Source organism: Mesoplodon mirus, assembly GCF_964341445.2.
Source record: "Mesoplodon mirus genome assembly, chromosome: 18".
NCBI lineage: Eukaryota > Metazoa > Chordata > Mammalia > Artiodactyla > Ziphiidae > Mesoplodon > Mesoplodon mirus.
Window position 1 is genome coordinate 63,584,109 of NC_138994.1, and position 27,898 is coordinate 63,612,006.

Genomic DNA, 27,898 nt, shown 5'->3' on the forward strand with positions numbered 1-27,898 from the left:
TTCTATCTATAAAGTGGAAATAGCATTGGTAATAGGTACCTCTTAGGGCTGTAGAGAGGATGAAAAGAGTTATTAACATGCATAAGGCACTTGGAATAGTGGTTGGTACATGAAGAAGCAGGCGTAGCGGTTGGTACATGAAGAAGCAGGCGTAGCGGTTGGTACATGAAGAAGCAGGCGTAGCGGTTGGTACATGAAGAAGCAGGCGTAGCGGTTGGTACATGAAGAAGCAAGATGCGCCGAACAAGTGACATGTTACTCATGCCTGAGGAGCTTCATCTTGGATCTTTTCAACTGGAAGGCAGAGTCGACTTCTCAGCCCTTTTACAGCAGCCAAGCCCAATGTCTGGGGCCTCGGGAACAAAGATGAGCAATGGTGTCCTTAGGACTGAAGCTCTGGGTCCCAAGGTAGGGACCTTATTAACTTCCTTTGAAACCTCTTGCCCTAGTCCATACCCAACAGCCCCCATCAGCTATAGACCTGCCCACAGAAGTTGAAGCAAGAGAGAGAAAAAGTAGGAAAGACAATATCTTTTTTCGGTTTTTTTCTTCTATAGATTTTAAAAAGATATTCCTGGGGTAGGTGGATTTCTTTTCTGCCCCAGCCTCAGATTGGACTAATTGATGGGGGATGGCCCAGAGAGGTAAGTGGCTAACCCAAGGTCACACAGCGGGGCAGAACTGAGGCTGCCTCTCCCCCTCTTCCTCCTCCTCTTCTCTTAGGTCCAGTAAGGCCTCCTTTTCCCAATGGCCGTGCCCGAGGGTCCTCTCTGCCTTTCCTGACACACCCCTCCCCGGGAGGGGGCACGGTGTGGCTGCCCAGCAGCTCCCGGTGCCTCGGGAATGAGGCTGGCTTTGTTGCGGCCCCAGCAGCTGTGGCCGTTTGAGTTTCCATTAAGCCGTTTCCGCGGCTTGGTCTGGAGCAGGAGGCTCGGCATTTAAAGGTCACCCGGCTTTTGAAGCTGCAGTGACATTAATAGCTTGGGAAGAAAACAAGACTGTGCGGGGACCGGAGGACAAGGCGCCTCTGTCAGGGCTGCCCCCCCGCCCCCCCTCCCCCGCTGGGTGCTCACGCGCATACACACACACTTACACACTCGGACACACACACGCACAGACCCTGACAGCCTCTCTCTGTCTCTTGTCCCGCCCTCCTTTCTCCCCTTTTGGGGCCTCTCCAGCTCAGAAGCCAAGAAGCTCAGGCAGACTTCCCTGTGCCCTGCCCCCATCACGTCTGAGGTGACAATTGGACAAGGATGCAGCTGCCCCAGGCCCAGCAGCCTCTCCATTAACACTGCCATTACCCACTTGAGGTTTCCCCAGGACTTAACCATGGTTACACAAGCATCCCAGGGGTCCTATGACCTCATTCTGGCCCTGCTGGCTTTTGCAGCCCGGATTCCTAATGAGACAAAGTAAGCCTGGGCCTGGTCTTCTCATACGGGAAACGAAAGGGCTGGCAAGCAGGGTGTACCTTGCTTGCCAGTTCTAATCACTTGGTAGTGGCTTGCCCAGAGCGCTGAGTTGAAAAGGCTTCTGAGGTGATGTGGGTTCCATAGGACAATACCTAGATGGATTAGTGATGTCTGCCAAGGACACAGGATATAAATTAGTGGCGTGTGTGCCTTGTATTTCGCACCTTGGGAATAAATTATTTTGAAACTCTTCCAGTCTTGGATTCTAAGATCCCTGGAGTGGCTGGGTGGCTCCTCTTCCTTTTAGTCAGCCCGAGAGTGGGGGGTGGGGCTGATTTTTGAGTTCTTGGAGAGAAGCTGATCTGTATGCCCTTTCCTGGGAGCAGTTGTGGCCTGAGCCCTGGGACACCACCTAGTGGCCTGCAATGGTAGTGCCATTGGGCTGGGCCCAGATCTTACGCAAGAAGTCCCTCTGCAGGCTGTGATCACAGCAATTACAGATAGATCACAAGATCCGGTCTGTCCCTGTCCCTGGGAGTTTTCAGAGGAGGGAGCCAGGGGTGTGCAGGGACAGAGCTGGCCTCGGGTAGTCACTCCAGAAGAATGGGGAGGGGGGGGGCGTGCAGAAAAGTGCCGGCATTTGGGACCTCTGGCCTCCCAGCCCCATACCTCCTCCTGAAGCCTCCTCTTCTTTTTTTTTTTGCCGTGTGTGGGCCTCTCACTGTTGTGGCCTCTCCCGTTGTGGAGCACAGGCTCCGGACGCGCAGGCTCAATGGCCATGGCCCACGGGCCCAGCCGCTCCGCGGCATGTGGGATCCTCCCGGACCGGGGCACGAACCCGTGTCCCCTGCATCGGCAGGCGGACTCTCAACCACTGCGCCACCAGGGAAGCCCAGGCCTCCTGTTCTAATCCCCACCTTTTGGGGTTGAGTCCTGGTCCTCCTGGGAGGCAGGTGTTGGAGGGGGTCGACCTCCCGCCCGCTGGAGCTGTCGCTGGCTTGGAAAGAAGACCAGCAGACCAGCCTTGTGTGCCAGCGAGGAGGCCCTCAGGCCAGGTGGCAGGGGGCTCAGGCACCTTCACCGTGTCACTGAGCCGCCTTGGCCTTGGTCGCTTCGTCTGTGAAGTGGGGTGATAACGCACACCCCGTATAAGTGATAGGTGTGCTGTGAGGACTAAGTGAGAAGCAGAGAAGACAGGGCTTTGGGAACGAAGAAAGCACCCCGTCCCCACCGCGGATATGAGCCGGAGAAGGAAGAGGGGGGAAGGGACCCCACGGTTGCTGCACTCCAACTCCTCTCCTTCCCTTCTTTACTCATCCGCCTGATACGTTATGTTGGAGCTGCTGTTGGACACCCACGTGGAGGCAGCGGGTTGGCTGTGCACGTGTGGAGTTGAAGGGCGTGTTCCCGGGAGACCTCAGGGCGAGAGACACGTGGGAGCCAGTATTCGGCGTGTAGACAGTATTAAAGCTGTGGGACTGGAGAAGATCACTCAAGGTTTGAGTATAGCTCAGGAAAAGGGCCAAGACCTGGGCCGGGGATCGCACCAACCTGTCTCGTTGGGCGCTTCCTATGCTGAGGCACCCCTATAAATTCTATCACAACACCCCTTCCACGTAGGTGTGATCCCAACTTTGACAGACGAGGAGGCTGAGGTTCAGAGAAATGAAACAATTTCTCCAAGTCCCACAGCCTTACCAAGGCCCAGGCAGAACGGGAGTCCATTCTGGCTCTTGGGCTCTCAGCCCCGCCATGTGGGCCCTACCTGGCCCTGCAGGAGACTGGCTGGGATGACCTTGGGCAAAGTCGGGAGAATGACTCTCCGACTCTCGGGCAGCTGGCCCACCTCCCTGGGCCAGGCCGGGAGTGACTCAGGCCTTGGCTGTCTACACGCGCTTGGAGAGAAGCTTGGCTGTCTGCCGCCCCTGTCAGGCCTGGATTCCTTTCTGGGGAGGCGGAAGGCCTGGCTCCCTGGGACCTGGGGGAGGACAGGTGTGGGGTTTCTGCTTCCCAATCCCCAGGTTGCTCACAACCTGTGAGTTCAGGAGAGCCTCTGAGTCTGCCTCCAAGAGGTCTAATGGGCTCAGCAGGTTAGATTCACTTCCTTTTTCAGAAGTCAGGGGTTATCTCCCTCTGTTTCCCTGCCAGTGCCCAGCAGCCAGGGTTCAGAGAGGCGGAGGAGTGATTTCCCCAAGGTCAGAGAGCCAGTTCTGGGGCACAGCCAACAGACCCCCTCCCCGCCCTCCCTCCGCCAGTGTCGTCTGGGTCACATTTCCTCTGCTGGAATGTCAGCCAGGCTGTGCTGTCTCCTGAGCCTTTCTGAGGTTCCTCCCCACCCCAGCCCTGCAAGCCTGACTTGGCATTTTTGGCTCTTAGGAAATGGGTTCCTAATTCTGGCTTCTCTACACACTGGCTGTGTGACTTTGTACAAGTTACCTAACTTCTCTGAACTGGTTTCCACAGCTATAAAGTGGGGACAATAACATCTATCTCTGGAGTTGTAAAAAAAAGATTAAATGTGAAAGCGCATGGCACCAGCTCGTACACCTAAGCTGCCTACTTCATTTTTTCATGTGTTTTAAATCTTTTTTTCATCTGAGCTGTGCCGGTTATAGAAGGCAGCCTGGCACGGATGACTCTGACCCTGAGGACAGTCCTTCCCCCTGCTCCCAGCCACGCTGGCCAAACCTCAGCCCTGGCCTCAGCCTCTGCACTTGAGCTCAGCGAGGGCTGGGGAGATGGTCCTCTGAGTAGTGGGGGCCCTCAGAGCGGCCCCTCCTGGTGTTAATTGTAGGCAGCCTGGCTTTGGGAGTCCGTGGGTCCTTGCAGAGTCCTATGAAAATGGCATTTCTCTACACTGAATCCTGTTTCCCACTACTGTTTCTGAGCCACTTTCTCCTCATCCACAGAAACACTCTCTGATGGAAAAGTCAAGGCTTTACTGCTCCTGCTCTGTGTCCTGGGCATCTCCTCTGGTCCTGGGTCTCGTCTCTTCATCTGTAATGTGCAGCAGGCTGTAGAGTTGTCGGCCGTTTTCATGTCGCGGCAGACACACAACGTGCTCTTTTTCAAGGCTTTGTACCTGGGGTAAATGGAAGCAGCTGCTGCGGCCCAGCCTCCCCTGGGGCTGTGAGGATCAGTATCTCCTTCCTGAGGGCTGACAGAATTTCGGGGGTTGATATCCAGATGCTGGGGACGGATCGCCTAGAATCCCCCGCCCCATCCACTCCAGGAGCAGCTTGGCCGGCATACCAACTGCCCCTGGCTCTCTGCCGGCCTCGTGGGGCAGTGGCAACAGCAGTCACGCAGCTAACCACGTTCCGGGCACTGTGCTGAGGATTATCCTGTTTAATTCTCATGGAAGCCCCATTCGTATAGGTGAGGGATTGGGCACGGAGAGGACAGGGGATGGGTACCAGGTCCCACAGCTGGAGCGGCAGAGCTGGAGTTGCAGCCTGGGGCTGAATCAGGGCACTTACTTAAATGGTAGGAGGGCAAGAAGGTTTCTTGGGGACTTCCCGACACTCAGGCCCGGAGCCCGAGGGACCTGTAAAGAGGGCTGTTAATGGGGAAATCGTGGACCCCATCATCTTCCTTCTTCCTCTCTCAGGGGTGGATCAGGTCCTGGCCTCTTTCTCCAAGGGGCTGCCCTTGGCAAAGTGAGAGCCAGGTCCCTCAATCTCTCTTATGAAATTACTCGAAGGGGAGGGCAAAGGTGGTGAAGGTGGCCGACTCCAGAGGCGTTAGCACAAGGCACTGACCCCCATGTGTGACGACACCAGATTGCAACCCAGGGCATGGCTTCTGGGGCCTCCTGGCCCTGAGGTCCTTGTTAGGAGCCTCAGGGCAAGTTTCCAGAACGCAGGACAAAGGCAGACACCAGGGTGGAGCCCCACTTTGGAGGGTGTTTTGGCAGCATCCTCTGACCTTACAGTGTGTCAGGGCGGGTGGAAGGTGTGGGTGAGGGGAGTTGGGGTGTCTAAAGCCAGCTGTGGGAGGCCACGTCACACTTGACTGCCCTCCTGTGTGCATCCTCATAACACATTTGTTGGACGGATCCTTTGAGGTCACTCCTCTGTGCTTCCTTGTGCACTGGCTTTGGCCTCCCTGAGCTGTGTGACTCGCTCATCTGGGAAGCGATGGGGTGGAGGAGGTTGGATAATAAATCATACTTCACCCAGTCATCAGAATACTACTCAGGCATTAAAGACCATGAAGGAGATCTCTATGTTCTGACATGAGAAGATGGCTACAATCAATCATTAAGTGGAAAAAAGGAAGTTGCATAGTAGAATTTATGGTCTGATCACATTTCAGTAAAATGAACTCATCCATATGGTAGTATGTGCATAGAAAAATGTATCTGCATGTAGATATTCCAGTGTTAAGAGGTTTTCTCTGGGGGTGGGAGGGGATTATAGTTCTGTAACATCAGTGTCCGGAGGCTGCACGGGGCCCATGTGCTTCTAGTTTCCTACTCTTGAACACAGCCCGCCCTCCTGGGACTAGGCAGACACCCACCCAGCAAGCCCCAGAGCATAAGCCCCGGACAGTTTCCACGTCCCTCGAAGGAGGTGGAGGTTTGAAGGAGATAAGAATCTCAGCATGGTGGCACTGGAAGGCACTGGGGGACAGTATGAAGCCCCGTTTTTACCTGTGAGGGGACTAACCTTTAGGGACAGGAGGAATCAGTGGTAGTGATGTGTCTTCTGGCCTCAGGGTGAGGGAGGGCGCTTCCACTGCACCTTCCACGCCCTCTGGTCTGGTCTTCCTTTCATCATCAGTTAACTGTGGAGATCATGGCAAGGAAGACCATCATGCTGATTTGCTCACACCAGCTTTTCTCTATCATCTGTTAAGATGATGACCCCGAGTACTAGAAAAGGACTTAAGAATATCCTTTGCTGGGACAGCCCCTTAAAATAAAGCTGCCACTTTTCTACAATTAGCAAAACTACCGTACATCCTGGGATAAGCATGAGAAAGTCAGAACCTGATGTTTTCAGACACATTCAACTCTCAGTTACCTTCACTAGCAGAAGCGCTATACCTTGGAAGTGACTTACAGGCCTGGTTCTGAGTGGGCTGCACTGCGTTCTGCTGCAGATTTACTGGAGCTCTGCACAAGTGCATGCCATGATGGTGGGGCCCTGAGGTGAGGGAGCTGAGGAAAGCAGAGACTGGATGGGGCTGGAGACCAGAGGGGGAGGACATTGCCTATACAGAGCCCCTCCTGCCCCAGTCAAGTCTCTAGGAGTCCTGGGCAGTGTGTGTAGTGGTTGAGACCAGTGGCTTAGGGGCCATAGTGCTGGGTTCAGATCCCCGCCTCCTCCACTTTCTCAGGTCTGTGCCTCTGCATAAGGGGGATAATAGCGCCTCCCTCATAGTGGTGTCGGGATGTAAGCCCTTGCTAACTGGTAAAGAGCTGTGGCTGTTTACCGCAGCTGGAGAGAAAGCAGAAAGAAGCTGTTCTCCCGTGGGCTTGGCGGGGGTCGCCCGAGTTCGTTGCATTCTGCCCCTGACTCTTGTCTCCTTCGGTTTCAGGTGGGATGGTCCGTGGAGCCGGACCCAGGATGCTCCCGGGGTGTGGATGACCAGCCTCCCAGCCCCGCACGGCCCAGGCCCGGATGCCGCACCCTTGTCTCCTGACCCGGGGACCCCGCCCGTCGTGGGACTGAGCTTCCCGAAGCCGCCGAGCGAGCGGCGACGGCGCAGGGACCCGGGGGAAGGGGCTCGGCGCCGGCGGGAAACATTTTCCCCCAGCGGCTCGGCAAGATGACCAGCCTGTTCCGCCGGAGCGGCGGGGGCGGCGGCGGCGGCGGGGGCGGCTCGGCGGCGGCGCGCGGGGCGGGGGGCAGCGCGGCCGCCTCGCAGGAGCTCAACAACAGCCGGCCCGCCCGCCAGGTGCGCCGCCTCGAGTTCAACCAGGCCATGGACGACTTCAAGACCATGTTCCCCAACATGGATTACGACATCATCGAGTGCGTGCTGCGGGCCAACAGCGGCGCCGTGGACGCCACCATCGACCAGCTGCTGCAGATGAACCTGGAGGCGGGGGGCGGCAGCGTCTACGAGGACAGCTCGGACTCGGAGGACAGCATCCCCCCGGAGGTAGGGGCACGGCCCCGATAATTCCCCGGAGCTCCAACAACTGTTTGAACCTCTTAGAGGACTTGGGTTATACTCCTGTCTGGGTTCTACCTAGCAAGCGGCCTTATTTCTCCTAGGGAAACGTACCCAAGTCAGCCCGTGGCCTTATTTTATGGGCAAAATTCATGCGGTCACTAAACAAACACTGAGCACTACTCCGGGGCTGCGCCAGGCACGGTACTAGACCCTGGGTCAGGGGTCATCAGAATGAAGGAGCCTGTTCAAAATGTAGACACCTGCCCCCCCCCACAACGTCCCGAACCCCACTTCCGGGCTGGAGCTGTCTGGTCTGTATTTTCTGAACCTCCAGGTACCCGCTAAGGCCAAGTCAGAGTTTCTGTCCTCACAGAGTTCACAGTCCAGTGAGGACTGGAGGCAGGTGTCAGGCAGTGGCAGCCCGGAGGGGTGAGTGCTAGGATGGGAGCAATGGAAGCAACAGAGAGGAAGGGATGGCTTCCCAGAGGAAGAGTGAAGAGTGAGGGAGAGGTGTGCGGGCAGAGGGAACAGCTTGTGCAAAGGCTCAGAGGTGAAACGGAGCAGGAGTCGTCAGGGAACTGGCAGCAGGACCTCCTGTCAGGGTCCTAGAGTGAGCAGAGACCAGGAGGCCTTGCGGCTGAGAAAGAGCGTGGTGTGTTCTGGAGCGCAGGGGCCCGTGGAAGAGAGCTTGCGCGTTCAGTTCCTCTGACCGAGGCGTGAGCGATACCCAAGCAGTTCCCTCCTCTCTCCAGAAAGGTGGCTGAGGGCGAAGGGACCACCCGACTGCATCAAGGCCCACTTGCTGGGTGTGGCCAGGCCTCCTCGGCCCCTCCAAGAGCTCAGTAGATGTCTGAGCCCCCAGTCTCGGCAGGACGTGCAGTGCTGGGCACAGAAGGGGCACTCACAGTCTTTCAACGAGAGGGTCACTGCCCACAGGGGCATCTGGGACATGCAGCCATGGACAGGACGGAAGGACCCAGCAGATCGGATTCAGCTCTGCCCTTCACTGAGTCCCAGCCTGGGCCAGGCACCATCCTACATGCTTTAGGCGTATCATCTCTTCGAACCTTCATAAACTTTGTGAGGTGGTGTTATTATTACCCCCGTTTACAGTGGGAAACCTAGACCCAGATGTGGCCTCAGAGTCCTTCTCAACACAGCCCTGCAGGTGGACGTTCTCCGTTAATCAGAGTCATCCTGTAGGGCAAAGCCCGCTTGCTCTTCCTCCTATGGGGCTGCTGCCTGGGAGTTCTCTGTCCGGATGGAGGAGAAGCTCTGTGGGCAATGGCATCTGGCTCATCCCTGTGTCACGCGCAGCGCCCAGGACAGTCACTGCACATAGCAGGCACTCGGGGAGTATTTGTTGAATGAATGAATGCTGCTGCTGTCTTTGTGCAGCTTTCTTTAGTCTCTTTCCCGGAGAGCACTCCTTGGCTCTGCCTGGATTAGCCAGTGGAGGGAGTTTTGGAAAAACCAGATCTTCTTTGTGAAAGGAAGGTGTGTGTATGTGTGTGCAGATACGTCCTTTAAGCGTGAGCTGGAAGGAAAGTTCTCTGCCAACGCTGACCCCTTCCACAGTCTCATTTGTTCCGACAGTCTGGCAGGTAGGATCATATTTCCTCCTCTGTTCATGGCACCCGCAGCCCTGTGACCCTCCGCAAAGCTTGCCTGATGCCCTAGATGGGCCCGCACTGTGTGCGCCTCTGTTTTCCCAAGAATCTTGCTTTCCAGATGGAGCCCCTTCTCAGCACCCCTCCTTGGCTGTTTCCCCCACCCCCATCTTTGGAGCTCTGCGTGGGCCCATCGGCAGGCGGTTCCTGAGCCACAGCGCAAAGTGCGGCGGAAAATTTATGAGCAGCAGCTGGGATGACAATAAGTGTTGACTGAAAAAAGCCCCCTCTCTGGGGGCTGATGGATGGTGGGCTGGCCCGAGGGGTAGCCTTGCCACAGAGAAATATCTCCTGTCAGATAAATGGCCCAGACCTTGGCCCCTAGAGCACCTGGCAGGCATCCATCACCCACATGGAGTTACGCCAGGAAGCCACAGAACCCAAAACTTCAGCACCTTTAAAGCCAGAAGAACAGCCTCACTGTGGCTGGTGGGGGAGGGGGAGGGGGAGGGGAGGGGAGGGGGAGGGGGAGGGCGGGGGCGGAGACCAGAGACGTGGCTGGGGTTACTTCTCCCTGGAGACTGGGGATCAGCCTTTCCGGAGCGTGCCTGGCCTGCTGTCTGCCTCCTTGGTGTTTCCTCATTCTGCTCCAGGAGCCTCTGATGAGCGTCTGGCTCTTGTAGCCCCAGGAGGCCGCGCTGAGGCAGGAGCGGCTGAGAGGGGAGGAAGCCCCCCTGCGCGGCTGTGGAGGCCCGATCGCTCTGAGCCCCAGGGGCGGCTGCTATGGGCCCCAGTCAGAGGAACCCCAAGCGGCTTCCTTCTGGGAGCAATTCCTACTGAGCCTTCCCCTCCTCGCCCGTCTCGCGCAGACCGGCTTCGGGGTGGGGGACAGTCCAGGCCAGCCACTGAGGGGGAGGGGCTCGGCCTACAGGCTCCAGCGTGGAACCCTGCCCCTTAGAGCAGTTGTGTGCCGGGCACTGGAGGTTGTGCAAGTGTGTGCCGGTGAGCAGGGCTGGAGTTGACAGTGTTCTCTCTCTCTTTTTCTTGTGGAAGTTTGGGGTAAGGAGAGCAGTGGCCCGAAAAGCAGCTGCATTCTTCTTTTTCTGCAAAAGCATCTGTTTAAGTACTTTCTGACTCAAAGGAAAGAACGTCAGTGCATTCCAGAGCAGGAGGCCTCCTCGGGTCAGGCTGGCTGTGCGTGTACAAAGCGTGGCAGTGTGTGTGTGCTGGTGGTATAGTGGAGAGCACAGCCGCCTTCCAAAGCATGGCAGTGTGTGTGTGTGTGTGTGCGTGCGTGCGTGCGTGCGTGTGCACGCTCACTCACCCACCTGCCCACTCGCCATGGTGTCCCTTTGAGACTGGGTGCCTGGGCATGGCTGGGCTCAGGCAGGGATGTGCAGAGACATCTTAGCAGTGATTTCTGCAGATTCACTTGGGGTGCAAATTTTGGGCCATTTGACAGCCTCTGAGCCCTTCCCACATTCTTTGGTCTTGGAGGAGATGGGCACAGAGCTGGAGAGGAGGGCGCGGGGGTGGGGTTGTGTGACCTGGGCTCTCCAGGTTGATGGCTTGCTCCTGCTCCAGACTTCTTTGCAGAAGGGCTCAGGTCAGTCCATATGGCAGGAAGCCTGGCCTTTGCCCAGCCTTGGCCTCTCCTGCCCCTTTCTCTGGCTCCTGGATGAGGAGAGGAGGCCAAGAAAGAGCCTGGGCTCTCCCTTTGCTGCTGTCTGCCCTGAGAATCCAACCTGGGTGTGCAGGCATTGTGTCTGAAGGAGGCACTCTTGCTGTAGAGACCACATCTAAGTTAAAGACTCAGTTGTAGAAACAGTGTGTGGCTCTTGCCATGTTAATCGGTCAGCCTGGGCCTCAGTTTCCTCATCTGTAAAATGGGGTAATGATCCATAGCCTACTTTGCCAAGTTGTTTGAGCTTAAGGTGAGATAATCGATGTGGAAGTACTTTGAGAGGTAGGAATGATGTTAAAGTTATTTATCAAAAGTAACACAGGGACAGAAGAGTCCATGAGTCACAAGTACGCAGCTCGGTAAAGTTTCTTCAGCACCTGGATCAAGAAACATCAACAGAGCCTGGAATCCCCCTTGTGCCCCTTCTCAGCCTTCCCCACCCCCAGAGGTCACACTGCTCCAACTTCAATCCCTGTGAATTTGTTTTGCCTGTTTTTTACCCCCACATGTTTACTTGTTTATTTATTTATTTGGTTGCGCCGGGTCTTAGTCACGACAGGCGGGCTCCTGAGTTGCGGCTCGCTGGCTCCTTAGTTGGGACACTTGGGCTCCTTAGTTGTTGCCTACGAGCTCTTAGTTGTGGCATGCATGTGGGATCTAGATCGAACCCAGGCCCCCTGCATTGGGAGCGTGGAGTCCTGACCACTGTGCCACCAGGGAAGTCCCACGTTTTGCCTGGTTTTGAACCTTACTTGGATGGCTAATGCTGCATGGAGCATTCCTCTGGGGAGAAGTGCTCTCACGTCTGCTGTGTATGTTCGAATCGTGGGCTCAGAAGTAGCCCATGTGCTGAGCGTTAGTACAGGAAGCCAAACGGTTTTGCAGAGTGCTGGTTATATCACTTTATACTCCCACCAGCAGCAGCAGAGTTCCCTTACTACACATCCTCACCCACACTTGATTTTGTCTAAATGTTATTTAAATTCAAGGAAGGATTGTTAATATTTCTTTCTTTGTCGTCTCTGATACAGATTTTGGAAAGGACCTTGGAACCTGATAGCTCTGATGAGGAGCCCCCGCCTGTGTACTCCCCTCCAGCCTACCACATGCACATGTTCGACAGGCCTTACCCTCTGGCTCCCCCGACTCCACCTCCCCGGTAAGAATCCGTCTCCTCTCAGAACGCAAGGCAATGGGGAAGGGAATCAGGGCTTGGGATTGAGTACAAACACAGTGGGAAACTTGACTGGACCCTTGGGTATACTATTCCACCAAGAACAGGCTTCTACTGCAGCAAGGGGCATTTTAGCTAGATACCAAAGAGAACTTTCAGACTGTAAGGACTGCAAGCGCAGACATCCACTAAATTCCTACTCCAGACTAGGTGCTATGCTGAACACTGGACAGGACATGGAGGTAGATGACGCTCAGCCTTTGCTTTCTGGAAGTTTATAGTCAAGGGAGATGCAGAGTGGGGACGACAAGCACGTGGAATGTGTCCTGACACTTCCGCTCCTGAGCCCATGGCAAACATTACTAATTGATCACTGTGCTCTTTCCTGCTAAGCTGAGACGGAACCTCAGAGTCCTCCTCCAAACGGCACTCCCGGCAGTCATCAGCAATTGGTGTCATGGATGTCCATTCGCTCTCCCTGTTCCAGGGATGCTGTGGGGATTTTTAAGCAACGGGAGCAAGCTGGTCTCTTTTTCTGGGGTAATTCAGTCATTGGAAGCAGAAGGGTTAGGTCCCTGGAGGCTTCGTCCAGATCAGGGACTCTGTAGTTTGGAAGTTTAAAATGAAGCTGGTTGCCAGCTGGGTCCCTGGGTTTCTGAAGTGCTTGTTTTTCTGGGCTCTGTGTTTGAGGAGGGCCGTTGGAGCCCAGGTGCCTCTTTGTCCTGGAGCTGCTGGTCCTGAGAATAACTCAGGCCTGGGGTGGGGAGGGGTGGGGGGACATGATGGGACAGGGACCTTGTTCCAGTGGATCTTCCCTTCTGGGGATCTTGGGAGCCCCAGACAGTGGTGGTGGAGAACTCTGTGATCATACAGGTATAGATAATAACAACACCTACCGTTTACTAAGCACCCTTCGAATGCCTGAAACTGACAAGGTTCTTTACCTACGCCGTCGCATTCAAACCCTCTGACAATTTGTGAGGCAGGCACTGTTGTCATCCTCATTTCACAGATGAGGAAACTGAGCCTCAGAGAGGTTTCATAACTTCCCTAAGACTACAGAGCTGGGATTTGAACCCAGGTCATTTCTGACTCCAAAGCCAACAAACGCTCTTCCCTGCTGTGTCCTGTCATCCCCCTAATGAGAAAAGCCTCTGTGATTGCAGCTCAGGGAGCTGACGGAGGCCTAGAAAGTTATGGGGGGAGGAGGAAGCATTGTTTGGAGCCAGGGGCAGGAGCGGAGCTGAGGTCCTCCGTCACACGTGATACCAGAGGCTGTAATGGGGCAAAGCAGGGGTAAGTGGATAGGTCTGGGTGAGACCTTGGCAGGACTTGCAGCCCAGGATGGGTCATGATGCCCAGGGCTAAATGATTTTCCTTTGACATTTTTTTAATATCCCAAGATGCTTTTGCAAAAAGTTCAGTTTCTATTAGGCAGAATAGTTCTACCAATTTTTCCGAAGGGAAAACCGAGCCCATAAGAGACAGAATCCCTTCGTAAACCTGGCATGGATATCCTGGCCGCATCCTTCCTCCCCTCCTCTGTGTATGCTGGGGTGAAGTAGGGTAGGGGTAGTGTAGCCCAGTGATGGGAGCCCCAGTTGGGGGCAAAATGACCTCAGCACTAGACCAAGGCTCAGGAGGTCTTGCTCGTGCCTTTGGACAAGTTACTGCCCTTGCCTCAGGTTCAGGAGCCTGACCCGGAAATGAAGGCTTTGCTGGCCTGGGGGTGGGTCCAGGGAAGAGAACTGAGTTGTGAAGTCAGACAGAGGCGGAGTGTTCTCCCCAGCCCGCCTCCTTTAGCTGCCTGACTTCTGATTCTCGAGGTGCCTTGGGCTCACTGCTGAACGTCTCTGAGCTTCATTTGCCTCATCTGTGAAATGGGAATACTAATCCCCGCCTCGGCACTCTTGTGAGGGTTGAATGAGGTATTGTGGGGGGGGGGCCCTTAGCACAGTGCCGGGTATGAACCAGACCTGTCACCAGTGCTTTACTGCTCCCTCCTGCCCCTGGCTGCACAGTGGGCCTCTGAGGTCAGCTCTGACAGTGCACATTGAGACCAGGCGTAAGGCTCCCCTCAGAGGCCAGCGCTCAGAAGAAGCAGGGCCAGCCTCTAGCACGTGCCCCTTTGCCCCAGGATGGCCCTGCTAGGCCCAGATCCACCCCCAGCCCATTTCCAGGGCCTCATTCCGTCTCTCCATCCAGGACATGCATTTCCAGCGTTTATGGAGTCACCTGAAGCATGCAGGTGCTGAACCATGTGTGATACAGAGATGAATACAGCCCCGCCTTGACCTCCCAAGGAGATCAGGGTCTGGGGGAGGCAGAGACGCGCGGCAGGGTACAGGGAAGGCCGCCTAGAGGAACTGATGTCCAAGCAGTGAGCTGGTAAAGCGGAGGACAGTCGGGCGCTCCAGGCAAAGGAAACAGCATGTGCTAGGGCCTGGAGGCAGGAAAGAGGGCACCATCTGAGGGAACTGCAGGAAGTATGGAATGGCTGGGTGAGGCTGGAGGGGTGAGAAGATCATGGAAGCCCTTGAGGGTCCTCCGAGGAGCTTTGACCTTATCCTCCAGCCGGGGGTTTAAGCTGGAGAGTGACGGGGTGAGGTTAGTGTTTTAGGAATCTCTCTCTGGCTGCTGGGGCCAATCAGATTTGAGTGGGGGTGGGTTGGGGGCAGGAATGGCCTGGCTCCCCTCTGCCACCTCCAGTCTCTGGGGTGCCTTTGAGAGTGAAGATGGAAGAGGGTTGGGGAGCTGGCCCTGCTAGGGCACAGAGAGGCAGGCTGATCCCAGGGGAGCGCGCCTGGAATGCCAGGATTCCTGGGCCCAGGTTTTAGCAGGATGATCTCTGTGTTCCAGGACAGGCCTGACCCCATCTGGGCCTCAGTGTCTAGTCTTTACCAAAAATCTTGCCTGGAAGGCTTGTTGCTGAAATCCTTCTGGGCTCTGATATTCTTTGGGTAAGCCTGGGGGTCTGATGGGGCATGCAGTTCTAGTTCTGGGGTCCGGAGAGCCCCCCCCAGCCTTCTCTCTCCTTCCCCTCGCCCAGCCTGTCCTTTCCTGAATGAATGACAGGCGCTGAAGCCCAGAGGCACCCCTCCTCACAGGCCACCTGCTGTTCTTCCATTGAAATTACAGCCTTGGAAGTTTTTTATTTGCCTCTCAGCTCATTTCTGACATTCCTTTCTGACCACAGTGGAGTTGCCTGGGCCGCCTGTGCTCAGGGTCCCCCCTGGCTCTCACAGCTGTGGGCTGACCTCATCTCAGCCGGTGCCAGGGCAGGGGGCTGGGCCTGCCCCTCCTCCAGGACCGCGGGCCCAGCAGCGAGGGACTCTCAGCCTCCTACTCCTCGTCCCCTCCCGACGTGGATTCTCAGTAACAAACGGCTAGAGGGGTCCAGCTGCAGCTCCGGGGCTCTCTCTCCATGGCTTTCCTGGGTAGCTGGGGGTGTGATTGAGTTGGGGTGGGCACCCATGTCCCAGATGAAGACCCTGAAGCTGGAGGAAGGGTGCCGGGGTCGACCAAAGAAGGCCCTCGAGTCCCAGAGGGATGGGGTATCCACCCCCTTGACTCTCTGGCCCTCGGAGAAAAATGAAGCCGCCAACAGTGATAGGAGGTGGCTGAGCGCTGGAGAAGGCAAGGCGCCCAGGAATGGGAGTCCCGGGCCCTGAGGCAGGCTCTTCTCTGGACCACTCCCGCATCTGTACAGTGAGAGGGGCCCCGGGGTTTCTTGGCTCCTGTCTGAGAGCTGAGCTCCCACCAGGCACTTAGCGGCTTGTTATCCTGTCTGCTGCCGCCCCCACCCTTCCCCCTCGGCCGCCAGGCCACCCGCCCAAAATAGAAGAGGAAAGGAAGTTATTTCCATAGTCAGGGGCAGCCCGGAAAAGCTCCCCTCCAGTGAGGGGGCGGGCGGGATTCCTGGAGCTTGAGACCAAATCGGAGCCAGGCCCGAGAGAGAGTGGCTCCCGGCCCTCGGCTGCCTTCTCTGTGTGTCATTTCCCTGATTCAGCAGAACACGTGTCCTGCGGTTGCCACGCTGCAGGCTGCCGAGGAGCTGTGGGGAGCTCCTGGCCAGGCCCCAGGCCGCCCTCAGGCCAGGACGGCAGGGCGGGAGGCTGGGGGTCAGGGAGGCCACGTGCCAGGGTCTCCTGCCTCTCCTCTCCGCCTCGCTGTTGGCCTCCGCCTTGGCCCAGGGGAGCGGTTCCCCAGCGCCACTTGGAACAAGGACCCTTCCGATCGCACACCTCCAGGTGCCTTTTCAGCACGTTGTTCAAGACAGCCTCCCAAGGGCCTCCCACGCACCTGGGCAGGCAGACAGCAGCTTGTAGGAGACCGAGCCCCAGAGGGGACCGGGGCTCACCCAGGACCACGTGGCTGGCTTGTGGCTGCGCCGGAACTGGAGCCTAGATCCGCTTACCCTCTAGGGATCCTGGTGTCCCCATGTCCCCCGACCCTAGCGAACCAGCACTGGGGCGGGCTGGGCTGCTTTCGCTCGGAGCACGCCTGGCACTCAGCAGCCAGGAGGAGCTCGCGTCATGCGAGGTGCCAGGGGGAGAAGCCTGAAGGACCATGACTGCCACGTCCACGTCAAAATCCACAGCGCTCATATGAGCGCCGGCAACACAGAGCTCTCTAGGCCCAGAGACCCTGAAGGCGCCGAGTAGTTGAACATCCAGTGCAGCCGAGCCCAGGGCCCAGAGGCTGGGGGTCAGCCGAAGCCTGGCTGAGAAGCGGAGCGAGCGTGCTGCGGCTTTGTGCCAGAGGCAGCGGAGGCCGCGGGAGGCCCTGGAGCAGCAGTGCCAGTCTGAGCGGGATCTTGGTGTGCTGGGCCAGGACACCTGTGTGTGGGCCTGACTGTTCCCTCCTGCTCGTCACCTCTCACCCTGCAGCATCGACGTGCTGGGCTCGGCGCCCCCTTCCGGCCAGAGGCGCTATCGGAACTGGAACCCCCCGCTGCTAGGCAACCTCCCGGAAGACTTTCTCCGCATCCTGCCCCAGCAGCTGGACAGCATACAGGTAACGGAGGATTCCTCCGCCCCTGGCCTGTGCAGCAGCTCTGCTTGCCCACCCCGCTCATGCCAGCCAGCGTCACTCCCTGCTCTTTGAGCCCAGGCTGAGCTATTTCTGTTGCCCTGGGTTTGGAGGGAGAGAACACTGAACCAAAAGCCTCATTTCCTGTCTGGGCCTGGAGGTTCCCTCTTCCACCCAGGAAGGTGACAGCCCTGAGGACGCTCCCTGGCTGCAGCCATCACCCCAGGCTGGAGGGAGGTGGGCAGGGGCGGGGGGTGGGGAGCTGTCAACGGCATAGGACCAGAGCACCTTCCTTCCCTCCCCTGGGGAAGGGCCAGGGTGCTTCTCCCCAGAGGCTGGCCCTTGGCAAGGGGTCTCCCCTGAGACAGCTTAGACAGGGAGAGCTTTGAGTTTGGGGACCCCGAGCAGGTCTCAGATCACCCTTCAGGACTATTCAGGTTTTGATGAAGGAAGGTGGGGGGCGGGGGTGCAAGGTGGAGGAGGTGGGGAGTAGTTCTTAAGCCCTTGCTGCTTCCTCAGCAGAGAGGGCTCTGGCCTGTTAAGTTAGATAGGAGGTGCTGGCCACAGGGTGCGGCCACAGCATCCTGTGAGGGACACGTGTACCCCCAGGTGTGCGTGGATGTCTGTGCAGCGTGCGTCCTTGTGAGTAGGCGACCCACATGCTCGCTCCCCTCCTCAGGCTACCTCCGGGGGCTCCAAGCCTGCGAGCACAGAGGGAGGCCGGCCCCTCACGGCCGGGCCGGGACCCCGGGACCAGGAGAACCGCTGGAAGCAGTACCTGGAGGACGAGAGGATCGCGCTCTTCCTGCAGAACGAGGAGTTCATGAAGGAGCTGCAGCGCAACCGCGACTTCCTCCTTGCCCTGGAGAGAGGTGGTGCCCCGGGCGGGGCGCTGCGGCTGCTGCTCCATGGCTAAGGAGGGGCTGATGTTGGCTTTAGCCTTGGGGCTCGGGGTGGCCTCTGTGCTGTTGAGTTATTCTGGTGGGAGCCTCAGAATTCTGCCAACAGGGACCTGAGTCACCAGCCGCCGCTTCCCTCCTCTGGAACTCAGAGAGAGAGAGGGGTGCCCTTCCCTTGCTCCCCTGCCTGTCTGCTCTGTGCCAGGCACTGGCTTCGGCACCATGTGTCTGGAGCTCCAGGAATAGAGGGGTTGGGTCCGTGGGTGCCTCCCTGAGCAGAGGACATTAGAGCAGGGGCTCTTGAGTTTTTTGGGTGTTTGAGTTGTCCTTGGGCCCAGCACTCTACTGCCCCCAGCCTGGCTGCCTTCCCCCTTCAGGGTGGGAGTGTTTGATGGGGGTACAGCGAGGGGCCTGTGGGAGAGGGGTGTGTGTGTGCGCGCATGTGTGTGTGTCTGACTATGTTTTGGGGGAGGGAGCACGGTGCGCAGGGAGAAGTCTGGCCTGAGATAGAGGAGGCCCAAGGCTGGTCCCAGCTCTGCATTAAAGGTGCTGGGGGTCTCGGGGTCTTTCCTTTTAAATGAAGGGCTGGACTCTCCGACTTCCCAGGGTCCTTCTAATTTTGATGTTCTGACACTGCAGGTGGTTGTCAGGGCAGTAGTTTCTGTATCTTTGAGAGTTCTGGTTCTTTGTTGTTGTTGTTTTTTTTTTTGCGGTCCGTGGGCCTCTCACTGTCGTGGCCTCTCCCGTTGCGGGGCACAGGCTCCGGACGCACAAGCTCAGCGGCCATGGCTCACGGGCCCAGCCGCTCCGCGGCATGTGGGATCTTCCCGGACCGGGGCACGAACCCGTGTCCCCTGCATCGGCAGGCGGACTCTCAACCACTGCGCCACCAGGGAAGCCGAGTTCTGGTTCTTTGAGAGCCCGTAGGCGTCGTGTGTGCACGTATCTCGTGTGTGCATGTGTGTGTGTGTGATTCTGGGGTTTGGCCTCTATAACAGCCTCCTGCATCTCAGCGCAGGCTGCCCCTGGGTGGGAGCTAACTTCCCCGACCAGAATGTGGTCCTTTTCCAGATCGATTGAAATACGAGTCCCAGAAATCTACATCCAGCAGCAGCGTAGCTGTGGGAAATGACTTTGACTTTCCCGCTCCTGTCCCAGGTAACCTTGCCTTCCTAAGAGAGAGCTTGGAGGGTGTAGGGGCTCACTCCCCACTGTGGTTTGCGTATTTGGAGTTTGGGGGTAGGCTGAGGAAACAGGCTGGTGGGGAGGTTTCTCCCTCTTCTCCATCCTCGCCGAGAGGGAGACGGCCCCTCCGCTCAGCAGCCCCGGGTTCTTAACAACCCAGCGGCTGCTGCAACCCACACCCGGGATTGGCCAACGGACTGGCTGAAGTCCTTGGAGGTGCCTGGAGCACGGGCAAGAAGGGGACACACCACACCACGTAATGTCCCACGGGGTGTCGGAGGTGGGGTGGCAAGGGACTCAGAGACTGGGTCACTGCCCCGGGGGAGCTTATGGTTTTACTGGGAACGAACACTGGAGATGCATCCAAGAAACAGGCAGAATGAAGCAGCAAGGCTGAGGACACACTTGTTAATTATGGCAGAAACATGTTGGCGGGGAAGGGCAGGATCAGTCTGGGAAGAGTTCATTCATTCATTCATTCAGTAGCTGGGGAATATCTGCCACGGGCCAGGCTCTGCCTTAGTGTTGGAGGAATAGAATTGGAAGCTTCATGTCCAGGGTGGTGAGAAGCAAGAATTGCCTCAGTGGCTGAAGGAGGGCCAGGGGTGGACAGCAGGCTGCTGGGCTGCACGGATGAGGGTCAAGCTGGAGCTGGGGACACCCTGAAGGTCCCGGTTCCATACTCGACATCTGGACTCTGCCTGTGTGTGTGCACAGTGGCCCCGGTCAGCCAGTGCCCACCACACACACACAGGCTGCCCGCCTCAGAGGAAGAATCCGCAGCTCTTGCCCGAAACAGATCTTACATCGCGTGGTAGAATGGGGGAGGGGGGGAAAAGGACGGGGAGCTCAGCTGATCCCAGCTTGAAGAGAGAAAATCCTGTCGAACTGATTCATACGCGACAGGCTGGGAGCTTAGGTCCCCCCAGATATGCATCTGGGGGTTTAACAGCAGCCTCTTGTCCTTGATCCCAAATTAACCATAGACACCTGGACCGCTGAGGTGGATCTGAATGACTCACAGGGGCTTAGCAGGCAAGGTGACTCGGGATTAGCGTGGGAGCTTTAGAAGGGCAGTGAGGGACCCAAGTGGGTGCTGAGTGAATGGGGAGACTCGGCGCACCACGTCAGGACGCAGGCAGGCTGGCCACGTGCTGGTGAATGTGTAACAGCCTGTCGGGGTGCAGGGGAAGCCCCAGTGCTTAGCATCTGGTAGCTTCCATGGTGTAAACACTCCCATCATGGCTGATTTCAAGCTACCAAAGGGCCTTCACGGAATGCAGAGGGGTCAGAGGAACGGACAGCTGGGAGCCTGCGGGAGCCGGCCCTCCACACATACAGACCAGACCACTGACCCTTTTTACAGTGAAGGGGAGAGTGAGGCTTGGGTGGGGAAAGAAATGCTCCTTGAACCCCGGCGTCCTCCTTGCGTTAAGCTCCCTCCCCGTTAGGGCAGGAGCCTGCTCTTTGCTCCCTTCCTCAAGTGGAAGGGTGGGGCTGAGCCCCTGTCCTGTGGGGACAGCCCTGACCCGCCTCCCCGGGCCTTGGGCAGCCACTGGCCCTCAGAGGTGTCTTCCCCCCTTCCAGGAACCAGCGACAACAACCCCGCTGTGTCTGAAGATGCCTTATTCAGGGACAAGTTGAAACACATGGGAAAATGTGAGTCCAGCCCACGCCCCCTCCCCAGCTCTTCTAAGACAGGCCTGTGGCCTCCTGGGAGGGAGGGAGCCACCGGACTTTTGGTGCAGCTGACTCTTGGTGAGCCCAAGTGACATTTCAATCACGGGCTGGCTCCCTCAGCTTTCCTGCCTCGCTTCCCTGTGCAACGGAGTCTGGATACAAATTACGTTTTAAATCCTCTTGAGCCATCTGTCTGCAGAAAAATAACGTGCTGGACACCGCGCCCCCCTGTCCCCCGCCGTTTTAGAGTTCACATTCTCTGTGGCTTGAGGGGGCTTGGCCGGGCCGGGCCTGAGTGGGGAGGCCCAGGCTAAGTCCACGTTCTGTGGGTGGGCGGTCCACCGGCTCAGTGGCCCCTTCCCACAAAGTCCTGCCAGCCGGGTCCCGCCTTCCCCTCCACCCCACCCCCCAGACACACAACCATGCGTGAATGAGGCTGCCACCCTCTCAGGCTCCATTTCAGAGAAAATCTCGCATTAGTCATGGAAATCCCAGAACCAGCCCTGGAGGTGGAGAGGGGAGAAGGGGAGGTGGCAGGAGGAAAGCCAAGATGCGAAGCCGTCTGTCACGGCTGGGGAAGGAGGAGTAGCCGGATCTCAGCTGCTGGCTGCGGTCCCTGGCCAGGCTCTCGGCGGCCTGTGCGGCCTCTGCCGGCCGACCCAGGATGGCAGCCTCGCTCCGCCACGGCACCAGCCTGACCCCGGCCTGCGATGGCTGTCACCCCTTCCCGTCCCCCACCAGCCTGCCCGCCTGCCCCAGTCCTGGGGGGCAGCCCCCTGCCGCTCTGGCTGCCGGCTCACAGGTCTCTCTGCCCGTAGCCACCCGGAGGACGCTGTTTGAACTGGCCAGGGCCTTCTCGGAGAAGACCAAGATGCGGAGGTCAAAGAGGAGACACTTGCTGAAGCGTCAGCCGTATCCTTCCCAGCCCGGCACTGGGTGGCAGCGGTGGTGCCAAGGGTGCCGAAAGCCCTGGGCTGGACTCCCTGCGGCCGCAGCCTCCCCCGGAGCGGGGCCGGGCCGTGCGGCTCTCCCCTCTCCCGCCGTGGGCCCGGCTGCCAGCCTGGCGCTGCCCTACCTCTTGACGCAGATGTTGACCCCCGTCACCAGGCATGGGGCACAGGCCAGTGTAGGCCCCCTGTAGGCTCAGAAGCTGTCCTACCACTTTTTAACTTTTTGTCTGGGGTAATCTGCATCTTGAGAGAAAACTTCGTCCTTCCGTGGAAATCAGCAAACCTTTTCCTAATTTCTTTCTTTTTTTAATTAATTAATTAATTTTATTTTTTTAATTTTTGGCTGCGTTGGGTCTTCGTTGCTGCATGCAGGTTTTTCTCTAGTTGCGGAGAGCGGGGGCCACTCTTCATTGCGGTGCGCGGGCTTCTCACTGCGGTGGCTTCTCTCGTTGCGGAGCACAGGCTCTAGGCGCACGGGCTTCAGTAGTTGTGGTTCGCAGGCTCCAGAGCGCAGGCTCAGCAGTTATGGCGCAAGGGCTTAGCTGCCCCACGGCATGTGGGATCTTCCTGGACCAGGGCCCGAACCCGTGTCCCCTGCGTTGGCAGGCGGATTCTCAACCACTGTGCCACCAGGGAAGCCCCCCTAATTTCTTAAGTTGAATTAATCCACAGACCTTTCCACCTCCTCATCTCACGTGTTGGCCCTGCCTTCTCACTCTTAGTTCCTCCAGTAAAAATATGGTTTTCCACAATTTTACCCAGACTTCCATCCATGCTTGTCAAACAGGGCCCAGGATATTATTAAAGAAGCTGAACAGCCAAAGGAGAACAGGGAGAAAGTTCCTTCTCTATCTCCAGAGGTGGGAGCTGGGTGAGAGAGTCAGCGCCTGGCTGCTCAGCTGACCCCAAGAAAAGGAGCCTGCGGGAGGTATTGGGGAGTTTGGGGGGATAAGGCAGGTGCGGTGAAGGCCTCCTGAGCTTGGAGCGGGGGTAGAAGTCCAGGGACAGGGAGCGCCCCCCCATCCCTGGGACAGTTTTCCTGAACGGCCCGGCAGACTGGGGGCTGCGGCCTCAACAGCCAATCTCCTGGACGACGTGGAGGGCCACACGTGTGGTGAGGCGCGGAGGGCAGGGAGGTCGGGGCTCTGAGTTGCCTGTGATGGGTGGTCCTCCAAGAGGAGGGCCTGGGTGTTTCACAGGTGAACCCAGACTGTAAAGGAGGGGACACCCAACCTGGAGGACATATCAGGGTTGGTGGGCAGGTGACCCAGGGAAATGGGTCCCCCCCCCGACTTGGTCCATATTGCCTCTCCCTTCCACTCCTGAAAAGGGGCCCAGCCACATCTCCACCTAAATCTTTACCTGGAGCACAAAGCGCCGAGTGCTGTTTCTGGGGAATATTCTCTGGGGTGTGAGGGGACAGACAGGCCCACCCACATGGAAGGGCCTCCCCTTGAGAGCCAAGCGCTGGGCAGTTTCAGTGTCTGGCCCCAGAGGCCCTCCAGCGTTCATTCAGTCCCTCCCAAAGGCATGTGGGCCAGCAGACACTGCCTCCGACCTTCCCAGGCCCACAGCTGAACCCCGATCCTCAGGCCTCAGAGCAGAGGAACCCTTTGGCGCTCAGGAGGCCTCCAGGAACAAGGGCTAGAAGGGCCGTGGCGGTCATCTGGACAGTCCCACGTCCCCGTCGCATTTTATAGATGAGGAGACTGAGGGGAGAAGTTGTCCACGGCCTCAGAGCTCATCAACAGACAGAGCAGCAGCCAGGGGTCCTGACCCCGCACCGGGCCCAGTTGCCCCTCACCAGACCCACGCGTCGCTCCCGGGGATCAGCGTGGGCCCCGGCAAACGGGTGGAGAGAGTTGGGTCAGCCGTCTTGCCCAGCCTGGGAGACGGGCCTGAGTGACGCCCTGCAGGGTGGGGGGTGAGGTGCTTTCCTCTGCTTTTCAGACGAAGACTTCCGGGGAAGGCGACAGGAGGTGCCCAAGGTGGAGGAAGCACTAAGGGAAGGACAGTAAGAGGTAAGGCGCAGGACGGCCCTGCCCCACACCCCAGAGCGTGGTCTTCCCCGTGGGCCAGAAGCATCAGGTTCAGGCAACTAGATGGCGCAGGTCCGGGGATTTTTCCCTTGTTGTTATGGCGGGGGACGTGTGCGTGGGGGAACTAGTGTTTTGCATTATTGATTCATTTGACAAAAGATAATCACACCTGCCTAAGCCAGATGCTAGGAACAGGAAGAGAAAGATCCTGCTTTGACCTTGAATAGTTTACAGCACAGTTGAGAAGAGAGTCCAGGATCCACACAGCACACTAAGAACAATTTAAGAAAAACTGAGACGGCCTCACCCGGCCGTGTCCACACAGAACTCTGCCGTTGCCTCTTGGGTTTCGGTGGTGGGAAGACGAGGGAAACGGCCCCTCTCAAGACAGCTCTGTGTCTGGCTGGAGCCATGGGCCTCCAGGCTGCTTTTCCTCCTCTTGCCCAGTGCATCCCTGGGGAAGAAACAGGGAATGTCAACACCTCCTCCAGGGCTCAGGGGAACCTGTCCCTCTTCCAGCCCCTCCCCCATCAGGAAGCGGCCTGCCCACCCTGCCCCCAGCCGCTGTCCTGGTCCCAGTGGTCAGCTATCTACAGGGCTTTCTTGAGCTCACGGTGTGGCAGGTATGGCCCTGTTTCAGGCTATGGAGAAATACTTGCTACCCTCAGGGTAGCTGTAGTGGAGCGGAGAAACCAGGGTGGGGAGGACACAGCCAGGAAGAGTACAGGCGCCCTCTCCCCTCAGCCTGGGCGGCTGGCCTTCACGTCACCTCTAGCTGACTCGCCACCCTCCACCAGGCCCTTCCAGACCTCTTGTGTTCTCTCAGGCTCTCCCCACCCCTGTGGCTGCACCCACGCTTCCCAGGTATCCGGAATGCTGAAATAAAGCCAGCGGGGGGGGGAGGACCCCCACCTCCCGTGCAGTGTTGCTACCACCTCCTTCCCACTGGTCCCCCGGGAAACGTGCTGGCCCAAAGCCACCCCTTATCAGGACCTTCCTCATTTCTTTCTTTCCTGAATCTTCCAGCTTTTCCCTTTCCTTCCTCAAGTCTACATCCTCCTCATCCCATCTTAAAAACCAAGAGTCCTCAATATTTTCCATCATCACCCAGTTTGCAGAAAAGTGCATCCTCCTTCACCCATTGCCAGCTGCCCACCCCCACCCCCACCCCCAGACTGACTCAGGCTCACCTGCCAGGTCCTGGGCCTTTTCCTGCTCCGCATCCTCTGGTGCTGTCTCTGCACGCCATGCCCATCGTCTCCCCTGAAACTGCCCTCCCTTGGCTCCTGTGGCCCCAGGAATCGTGGATCCGCGTTCTCTCTGCCGTTGATTCTCCGTGCGCTTTTGGGCTCCCGTGGATCCTTCCACTCCCTCAATCCCAGCTCTCCCCGTAGCTCTGGGCTTGACCCTCTTCAAAGTCTCCTTACTCCCTCTCCCTAGCGGTGCCACCAGCCTCTCTTACAGCATCAGCAATACTTTTGCGCAGTTGGGTCCCAAATCTGAACCTCCATCTTAGTTCTCCAAATCCACTCCACAGCCCCAGCTGTGCCCACGATGGTCTTTCTAGCGCTGGCTGTCAACTCACTGAAAGCTGGACAGTCCCACTTCTGATTTCCCCAGTTCATTTCTCTGCTTTATTCCTCGCGTCACTGCCCTGGCAGACTCTCATCACCTGGGTAGTAGCTGCTGGTCTCTTCGCTGCCCCTGCTCTGCTCCCCCATCACCAGGACACCACTAGAGTTCCACTTCTCCCTTGCTCTCTGCATGGGTCTTCCAAGTGAAGACTCCTCAGCTTGGTGTGGGGATCCTGCCAAATTCGGATCCCAGTTTACTTTTCTGCCCCTACAGGTGCCCTTGGTGTAGCTCAGCTGGGCTACCGCTGTATCACAGAACAGGCCAGGCACCCAGGCACCCAGGCACACCTCTCAGCCCTTCACAGACAGCTGCTCCACCCCCCCACCACCCCCCGCCCCACCACTCCATCTCTAGCTGCCAGAGTCCCTGCTGTTTTGCAAGTTGGAATGTTTCTAGGAGCTTGGATTGGTGGGTGTGACCGCAGGCAGATTTCCAAGGCTGACATAGAGTCCCTGGGGCAAGGAGAAGGCTCCTGTCTTTAGAAGCTTCTGCCCAGAACCATCTCTCCAGGAACCAGTGGTGAGGAAAGACTCCTGGGCTCCACTGAAAAAGACGTCTCCCATCCCTTTTTCCTGCCAGATGCAGCAGTTTCTCCTCGCCGGAGACCATCTGACCCGGTAGAGGCAGCCAGAGAGCAAACCGGCCCTCCGCTGAAGAGCCCAGCTGCAGCCGGATGGATGGTGCTTGAGTTCTGAGGCCCAGTGGTTCTCCGGCCACAGTCCAGCCCAGCCACTGCCACTGCCACTTCCCAAGGGACTTAGAACTTCGGAGTTGCATGCTGTGATTGGAGGAAGGGCCTGAGGGTGGAGGCAACAGCCAACCACAGTCCCTTTTGTAGCCAGGCTGTTCTATGGGGAACGAGTGGAAACGTAGGATCTAACCCCTCTTCTTAAAAAAAAAAAAAAAAAACCACCCAGAAAACTGGCAAAGGTTGGAGTACCCAAAACGGGAGGATGATCCTACCAGAGGCTCGTTGGCCTGAAGGTGGAGCCCCTGCCCTCCTCTTGTCCTGGTCTCTCCTGTCGGGCCACAGACACTGCCTGATCCCCTACCCCCATCCCCAGCTCCCTTCTGGGCACCTAGGGTCCTTTATTCCCATGGCCTTCTGCATCTCAGTCTTTCCCCGGGGGTGCTGGTCCTTGGCACACCCCTGCACGGAGCTCTGGGTGAGAGAGTCCCGGGCAGTCACTCGGGCCCGCTCTGAGGAGTGATGGGCCACCGCAGAGAGGTATCTGCTGAGTACCCTGCCTGGGCCCCTCTGGCTGCCTCTGTTAGGGGCTGGCAAGGGCCCCCACCGGGGACGGGGAGGCTGGCCACCCCGGAGCTGGTGGATTCTAGCTAGGCAGGGGTAGTCTTTACTCTGACAGAAGACAAAAGCCCGTTCTGGATGGGATCCTGTAGTCCCACGACAGTGGGGGCTCCAGGGGCTCTGACTCCCCAGTTGGACTAGAAGTTCTGCTGTCATTAAGGGTGAGCAGCGGCCAGGTCTTTAGTAACCCTGAGAAGGTGCAGGACTGAGGGGCAAGAAGGAGAGGCTGCCAGCCGGGCCCGAGCCCCTGGGGCAGAAGGGCTTGCTGGGTGCCCCTTGCCAAGCGTGAGAAGGCAAATGGCCAGGAGGAAAACAAGGGTCCTACGAACCTGACCCGGCACCAACCACTGCCAACGGGAGGGAGGGAGGGAGGGGCGGCCGGGCTCCTGTGGCCCAGCTGCAGACGGGAAGGCGCTGACCTCGGGAGAACCGGGGAGCCGGGCAGGCACGGGGCCAGGGCCCGAGCGGGGAGCCAGCCCAGCGGCACGGCGGTGGGGCGTTGGGAGCGGGCCCAAGCCTGGCGGGGCTTGGTGGCCGTAAGCCACCTCGAGGTAATGAGGGCGTGACGGGCTCCCCGCGGTGCTGGAGGGGGACCCTGGCCCGGCTCAGCATCCCGAGCGAGTGCGGAAGTGCTGCCGCCCCCCAAGGGCCCCTGATGACCGGGCACAGAAGAGGGGGAGCGCCAGTCGCCCCCCACCCCCCACCCCCCGTCCGTGTGTGTGGCTTTGTCCGTTTTTTTGTTTTTGTTTTTTTCTCCTACGTGTGGGTTTTTTCTTGGAGCAGTTTCATAGGAATTCGTGTAATAAACACTTGGTGTTCTCTTGGTGCTCTGACGTGGCGGCGCGTGGGCTGACCCTCCTCCTCCCCCTCCCTCCGGCGCCCCGCGCCCGTGGGCCGCCTGCCCGGCCCACCCGCAGTGCCCGCGGGGCCCCGGGGCTCGGCCTCCCCGCAGCGCCCCTCGGGTGGCCCCTGTGCCGCACCGCAGCCTCGCCCACCTGCTGGCGCTGTCCGCCTTCCTGTTTGCCTGGGAAAGGAAGTAAACCGCTTGCTGACAGGCCAGGGAAACACCAGTCTGTTGCGAGAGCTCCAGCCGGTCACCTTCCTAAATACACAGAAAGCTGCCAGAATAACGTCTCGCCTGGAGCTGCGGGGATGTGTAGT

At 58.1% G+C, this 27,898-nt stretch overlaps 1 protein-coding gene across 3 annotated transcripts in view; it reads left to right on the forward strand.

The window, feature by feature from the left end:
• CUEDC1 (CUE domain containing 1) overlaps positions 1 to 27,562 on the forward strand; it is a 76,191-nt gene extending 48,629 nt beyond the window's left edge. For 2 of the 3 annotated variants that reach the window (XM_082603563.1, XM_082603564.1), the window contains 10 exons: positions 6,960 to 7,526; positions 11,867 to 11,994; positions 16,899 to 17,025; positions 17,720 to 17,912; positions 19,011 to 19,097; positions 20,712 to 20,783; positions 21,623 to 21,716; positions 22,810 to 22,868; positions 23,705 to 23,775; positions 26,008 to 27,562. In XM_082603563.1, coding sequence (XP_082459689.1) covers positions 7,191 to 7,526; positions 11,867 to 11,994; positions 16,899 to 17,025; positions 17,720 to 17,912; positions 19,011 to 19,097; positions 20,712 to 20,783; positions 21,623 to 21,716; positions 22,810 to 22,868; positions 23,705 to 23,772 — 1,164 coding nt within the window. In that variant the 5' untranslated portion in view covers positions 6,960 to 7,190 and the 3' untranslated portion in view covers positions 23,773 to 23,775; positions 26,008 to 27,562. Of the gene's footprint in view, positions 1 to 6,959; positions 7,527 to 11,866; positions 11,995 to 16,898; positions 17,026 to 17,719; positions 17,913 to 19,010; positions 19,098 to 20,711; positions 20,784 to 21,622; positions 21,717 to 22,809; positions 22,869 to 23,704; positions 23,776 to 25,641; positions 25,953 to 26,007 lie in introns of those variants that run through there. The other variant, XM_082603565.1, reaches the window with a different exon arrangement.
• The last annotated feature ends 336 nt before the right edge of the window (positions 27,563 to 27,898 follow it).